General features: G+C 43.3%; 1 protein-coding gene across 1 annotated transcript in view; it reads left to right on the top strand.

The window, feature by feature from the left end:
• Positions 1-7,374, top strand: part of ERG (ETS transcription factor ERG) — a 106,014-nt gene that overhangs the window by 77,864 nt on the left and 20,776 nt on the right. The window contains 1 exon segment of the mRNA XM_031064240.1: positions 7,156-7,307. Within this exon segment, the coding sequence (XP_030920100.1) occupies positions 7,156-7,307 (152 nt within the window).

The raw sequence follows: 7,374 nt of genomic DNA, 5'->3' as shown, positions 1-7,374 counted from the left end.
ATTCCTGGGGAACCTCAGCTCAGACTAAACAATAAGCCTGGCCCAAAGCCCCCAACAGGCCATGAGATTGTGTCTCCAGTGCTGCCATGATGATTTTTGTTACCTTTTTATCTACCTTTTATATATTCTCGATACCCTTAACATGCATGCTTGTAATTCCTTAAAGCTAATATCTTAACATAATCCTAATAATCTACTAAGCCAAAAAAACAAACATCCTAAAGACCTCACAATTAAAAACCAAAAGACCTTACATTGTCTTAAAACACCAAAGCCCCCTCTAAAACATATAATATAAACTAAAATTAAGCCTATCTAAAAAAAAAAACTTTAAAATAGAAAAATGTCACGCTATTCATTTAAGCCTCTCATTAAAACATCTTTGTTAAACATGCTCATTTACAAAATCTATAAAATTGTATATGCTATCTACAATATATATATATACACTTCAGCATATTCCACCTTACCAAAATATTACACCATAAAAACCCTTGTTAAATACCAAAATAAAAACTCTTTATCTAACTCTTAATACTAAAACCAAAGAAAAGGCATCACCAGCAGAGTCAGCCCCTACTGCAGCCCAAGGCAGAGCTGGGACATGTGTCCTAAGAGGATAATTCTCCTTATTGGAGCTGCCTGTATAAAATATTATTAATTTTGGGTAAGAAGCTATTGATTATCTCAGACTGATAATCCTTTTTCCCCTGACTGGGTGGTTGGTGGGGTGGCTGCCTACCAAGCTGGAAAAATGGCAAAGTCAGGATGTGTGACTGCTTCAAGAAGCTCCTCTCTGCTCTGAAAATCCACCAGCTTAACACGAGCACTTGTGTGTGTATGTGGGCATGGTTTGGCTCTGTTCTTGAGGCAAACATGTTGCCAAGGGGAAAAACAAACTCAGCTCACTAATACTACAACTATTTTGTTTTTTTTGAAGCTTTTTGGGTTGGCAGGTGCTAAATAAGAAGCTTTCCAGTCCGGGATAATGGGCTCATTCATAATTATCATTGCTACGTTTGGGATTGACCACTGAATTCCCAGCAACCAAAGGCTTTCAGATGGGCAGTGAAATATAAAAATAATCTTCAAATAATGACATAGGACCCCACAAGAGTTGTGATCACTGTCATTATTTAAGACTATTGCCATCCTTGCTCTTTTGTTTACTGTTTACTGTGTCCAGAGCACTTAGAGCTAGTGGTGAGTTTGCTCCTCTGCCCTGTCATTAGTGGGTGTTTCATTTTGATCAGGGCAGCATCACTGGGGTTGTTCAGTATTTAAAGTTTAGGAATAGCTCTTTAAGACAAAACAGAAGGTAAGGAAAAGTCTTTAGAAGAAAAAATTTGCACCCTCACAGCCCCTTAGTGCTAATCATGAAAATCAGCAGACATTCCACAGACATGGGGGATTATGGTTTCCATACAAGATGTCACTTCTGTTTATGCCTGGCATGCTCTATTTTCCTAACTTTCTATGTGATCCCTGCCCACAAAAGAAGGCACGTGTGGTTTGGGAAGGGCCCCATCTCCTGGTATTTCATATTTCACGAAACCACAAATACAACAGCCTTAAAAGCTCTTGAAATGAAATACAATTTGAGAAATGTAATCCATTACCATCATAATAGAATTTCTATAAAAATAATAAAAGAAAAACAAGAGAAAATAGGTCCTGAAAGTTATAGGCCAACTGGGAAGTCGTTGTGGCTTTGGCCTAGCTATCACCATGTCAAACCTCAGCCTTGTCCCAGGCAGCAATCTAATTGTAAATTATGTATATACAGAACATCATTTCTTAGCTTTGGCTTTTCGTGACCCCCTTCCCTGCTTTCCCTTTCTTCACTCCAACCTGACACGTAAGAAATATTGAAGTGTTTGCACTAATGGAGAAATGACAACGTGCAGTCAAACTTAAACCAGCTGTTTCCCCGCACTGGGAGCACAAAGAGCAAAGCTGGGAATATTTATAGCTTGACTGGCCTCTAGTGAGCCAGACTCTGACTGCCTGCATTTGCCACCATGGCCTTGAGGCTGGAAGCAGCTGTGGGTTGCAGGATGGCTGGGGAAGGCTGAGAGGAAGAAAATAAAAAAGCAAATGAAAAGATTGGATTGGCCAGAGTTATTGTTTGATTGGAGATGAGTGGTTGCTGTGTGTACAGCTCAGTAAAAAGCACCTTGTGTTGTGTTTACAGAAAGCCAGCAGCTTTGTCACAGGGGAAAGGAGCCACAGGTGGCTCCAGGTGACATCTCTGAGTGACCCTGGGCCAGCCCCACGTAACCCTGAGCACCCACTGAGCCCAGGGCACCCCATAGAGAGGAGTTTTCTCCAGCTTTGGGTGCTCTGTTTGAGGGGGATGCCCCATTCCATGGCCATGGCCTGCTGGGGCTGCTGGACCATGCAAAGCCCAACATGGAGCAGGGCAGTGCCATGACTGAGTGGCCATGGGGGGACTGCACTTTTCTTTCTTTTTTTTTTGTCATCTTAGGACTGCTTTTGACACCTTCTAGCAAAGATTAACAGCCTGTCAACATGGTTTCAGCACCAGTTTAAGCAGCTTTAGCCAGCGGTGTGTTTCTGAGGGACTTGCCTGCCTTCCACAGACCTGGCAGCTTGTTCCCACCCTGGCCATCCCTTGTCCAGTTACTTACCCACCCATTTATTTACTTTTTTGTGTACAGCTCCCCAGCCCAGGTCACTGTGTGGGAGCAGATATTTTGACCAGTGTGAGTTTTCTGGCATTTTCATGGCTCTGTTGTGCTGCAGTTCTCTGTGGGAAATTTTGCTCTCACAAGAAGTCTTGGAAGGGAGTCCAGAGGAGGCTCCAGGATGAGCAGAGGGATGGAGCAGCTCTGCTGGCAGGAAAGGCTGGCACAGCTGGCATTGTTCACCTGCACAGGAGAAGCTTTGGCCTGAGCTCAGGGTGGCCTTCCAGGGCCTGCAGGAGCTGACAAGCAAGATGGAAACAGAATATTCACAAGGAACTGGAGTGACAGGACAAGGGGGAATGGCTTCAAACTAACAGAGTAGTACTAGATGGGATCTTGGCAATTAGGAATTGTTCCCAGAGCAGCTGTGGCTGCCCCTGGATCCCTGGCAGTGCCCAAGGCCAGGTTGGACACTGGGGTTGGAGCAGCCTGGGACACTGGGAGGTGTCCCTGCCCATGGCAGGGGTGGCACTGAGTGATCTTCAAGTTCCCTTCCAACCCAACCCATCCTGGGATTCTGTGATTCTCTAGGTGCTGAGGCCTCCAAAACCACCCTGGAAGTGCTTTTCAGAGTCTCAGCACAGGCTCCTTCTCACCTGGCAGCATCTAGCTGTTTCCAGTGTGCTTCAAAGTAATAAATTTTGGGGAAGTTTCAGGTTTTTTCTTCGTGGGCCATTTTTTCAGTGACAAACTCCTTGGGGAGGAAGCACTGACCAAATTCACCACACCCTGAGTGGCTGCAGTGAAGAGGATGAGGCTGAGCATGCTTTGCACTGCCCTCAGCATGAGCTGACCTTGTAGCAGCCTCTGTACTCCAGGCTGTGCTTATTAAATAAACTTGTGAAGACATGTAGATATTTGGACAATACATTTTTTTCTCATTTATTTCACTCTGAAACTCAGAAATATTGAACAGAGGAGTTTATATTGCAGGAATGACACATGTAGGGTTTTGCTGATTCCTAATCTGAATTTCTCTGACACCTTGCATTTCAGCACAACACAGGTGTTTTATGTCACCTGGGGAAAATAGTAGCATAGTGAAAAGGAAAAAATGTGTTTCATACATTTATTTATGAACTTACATCTGCTTTCATCAGAGTCAATGACTGGCAAAACTCCAGTCAGCTTTGGTAGGAATGGGTGATAAATGTAACTATCAAATCAGCTTGATTTTAAGTAACCCTGCTTTAAGGTGAGGCTTTCAGATCTAAGGAGAAAATACTTTCTCAGCAGATATTTATCATCTCAAGACTGGACAAAGTGTTCTTGGGTACCATGACTGTATGTATGTAGTCTTACCTCTTTTTAATTTTTAATTTTTTTCCCTTTTTTGTAAATTCCAGGTGTAACACAGTATATTTACAAAGGGCAAAAATAACAGGCAGCCGTGAAGAAAAACATCTCTGGTTTCATTTCAGACCTGGAGCTGGGGATGAATCACTGCAGAGCTGCACCCTTCATTCTGGGTACACTTTCCAAAAGCTGCTTTTCCACCCTGCTGCCCTGGTGGCACAGAAATAAAGCAGACTCACAGAAAGTCCTAAAAAAACCCCTTTGTAGACAGTCACTCTCTTGTTGTTCTGGGCACTAGAAACACCATTTTCTAGCGTCTGCTTGCATTTTCAGTTTTGCTTTCTGTGCTGTAAAGTTTGTTCCAGGCAGTTGAGTTAAGCCCTGGCTCAGTGGTTTAGGGCACACACTCAATTTGAAGTACCAGAGTAGTCCTGTTAAATCCCATGGAGTTGATTCCATGCCTGAAATTAAGCATGGCCTTAGGAGATTTGATGGATGGGGGATTTGCTTGTCCACCCAGTGAGCTACAGGGACAAAACTCTTGACCATCTGCTTCTGGATTTTAATGAAAAGTTATGACTTATTTATGATGTTCTTCCCCACCCCTGTGTGTTTATATTCAGATCAAGAAAACCATCTCAGAAGCCCTGTCAGATTGCCAAAACCTCTCTGCTACTGGATCTTCCACATCATTTACTGCTCAGTGTTTACAAGAGTGTTTTTAATGCACCATTGCTTGTAGAAGTGCTGTAGGCTGCTACCAATGGGATATTTCAATTTGGAGTCCCTTTATCCCAAGTTTCTTCCCCCAGAACAAAAAAAAACAACCAAAAAAACCAACCAAAATTAAATAACTGTGCCAGTTAAACTAAAGGATGTTGCTAGCTCTCTGTTTCCTAAAATTTCAGTGAATGGGCCAAATAGTTTTTGTAACAGAGTTGCTTTTGGGAGTTGGGGTCCACATCTGCACAGGTATAAGGGCAGGTGGTGGAGGAGGTTTCCAAATGTCCATAATTTAAAGTGCAGGCTCACTCACACATTTATGCCATTTGTATTTGTGGAAGGGAAGCAGAAAAAGGCAACATTTCACTCACAAGGAATCATCACAAAAGCTCTCCTTCAGATTTTGTGTCTGAAACAAAAAGCAGCTTTGTTTTGCTCTGTTTGGACAGAAATGGGCTGTGTCCCAGGGTTATATTTAGTGGTGTGTGGTAGGAGAGCAAAACTAAACCTGAGAAAATATTGCCCAAGTGCTCTGGTTGTGAGAGGAAGGGCTGAATTCACCACCATGCAGTGGCAGGTGCTGGCTGTGTTTTCCCTCGTGGTTGTTTTTTCAGTCCTGGGGCTGACAGAGCAGTTGCAGGGCTTCTACACAGGGCAGATTTCATAGGGGGTGTCTTTAGAGGCATCCTGGAAAAAGTGTGTGATGGCAACATTTTCCAGGCAACACTGGAGGCCCTCTTCCTTCTCCTAAAGATGACGTTGCCAGCCATTGAAAAATCTAAAAAAAAAATATTGCCAACCATTGAATGATCTCAAAAATAAAAAATATTTTATTTTTTAACTGAAAGTCAGCAGCAGTTGATTTTGTTCCTTAATATCTACCTTAACACAGAAGGGTAAAATTAGTAGAAACATTTCAGAGAAAAAAATAATGTTATGTTTTTATTTTCTTCTAGTATTTAAGATGTACACAATTTTTTCAGCTTTCCAAGTGCTGGTTCTTTTTTAAAACACTCATGTGAGAATTATAACTGGATTAGTTCCTGAAGCAGTGACAGTGCTGAGCAGTCAACACAACTGAGTCACAGGGCTTTGAAGGGGCTCCAAGAGAGCTGGAGAGGGACTTTGGAAGGGGCCTGGAGTGACTGGACAAGGGGGAAAAGCCTTAAACTGCCAGAGGGCAGGGCTGGATGGGATCTTGGCAATGAGGAATTGTTCCCTGGGATGGAATTCCCAGAGCAGCTGGGGCTGCCCCTGGATCCCTGGCAGTGCCCAAGGCCAGGTTGGACACTGGGGCTGGAGCAGCCTGGGACAGTGGGAGGTGTCCCTGCCCATTGCAGGGGGTGGAGCTGAGTGATCTTTAAATTCCCTTCCCACTCAACCCATTCTGTAATTCCATGATTCCATGAATCTATGGCTTGCCTCTTGTTTAGTGAGGCCACAGCACAATTTCAGGAGTTAAATGGCAGGACTAAAGGAAAGCTTGTTAGTAATGAGGTATTGCTGAAGAAACCAATCCCCAGCTAACACCCTTCTTCCCTTGCCAAACAAACTCTTTACATTTAGAGGTATTCCCCATGGCTGAGTTCTTTATTTTGATTTTTGTAACAATTTTTCTCCCTCTGATGAAACACGTTGTAGACATTAAATTAAGGGACAAATATGTCTGTGTCTGCCAGAAAGAAAACTGTGATGCAATTAAAATGCCATTAGGGAAGCCCCTGTGGGATGTTAAACCTAAAGACTCTATTCAGAAAGCAAAGCCAAAATTAAAGAGGTGTCTGGTTGCAGATCCTCTGCAGATTTCCCTGTCTTGACTACAGTACCATGGAGACTGAGCTAGTCAGGAGCTGAAAGGTTTTTCCAGTCATGCGTGTGCTATTTTGAATCATGGCTTTGGCAAATGTTCCCTTTTTTTTGTGAGCCTTACATAGAAATGTGAATACATTGCATGACATGAAGTGCAACTGAGTGTGGAACAACGGTGGCAGTGGAGGTGGGCAGCTCTCCAAGCCTTGGACTGCTTGGACAATGGCAACTAAGGATAGTTTTCCCCCCAGAAAACATGCAATAAGTGCATTTCAGTGTTTCTCAGTTGTCTGTGAGATGTTTGGAGAGGGAAATGCAGCTCCTAGCAGCCACCGGGCTGAACAAGCTCATGACCAAGCCTCCATTCCATGTCTGGAATTAAATTATTAGCATTTATAATTTCTGGAGAGATATAATGGTCTAATCTTTTGATAATAGAAATAAATCTATGGTCCATTGAACCTGGTTGGTGTTTTTAGACAACTGAAGGAATCTGCAGAATCACTGGATGGGGGGTACTGGGTTTTCCAGTTTTCCATTTCATTCCAGGTGATTGTCTTGTGATGATATTAATAAGGACTGGAATAATAATGGAAACACACCTTTCTTGTCTGCCTAGGAATTCTCCAGATGACTGCAGCGTGGCAAAAGGAGGGAAGATGGTCAGCAGCTCAGACAGTGTTGGGATGAACTATGGAAGCTACATGGAGGAGAAGCACGTTCCACCCCCAAACATGACGACCAACGAACGAAGAGTCATTGTGCCAGCAGGTCAGACCCTCTGCACCAAATGCAAGCCAAAAAAAACCTATTTTCCTCAACCTCACTAAGATTATTT

This window comes from Geospiza fortis, unplaced genomic scaffold (assembly GCF_000277835.1).
Source record: "Geospiza fortis unplaced genomic scaffold, GeoFor_1.0 scaffold302, whole genome shotgun sequence".
Lineage (NCBI taxonomy): Eukaryota > Metazoa > Chordata > Aves > Passeriformes > Thraupidae > Geospiza > Geospiza fortis.
Note: the sequence above shows the minus strand (reverse complement) of the source record. Positions and strands in the feature narration are given on the sequence as shown.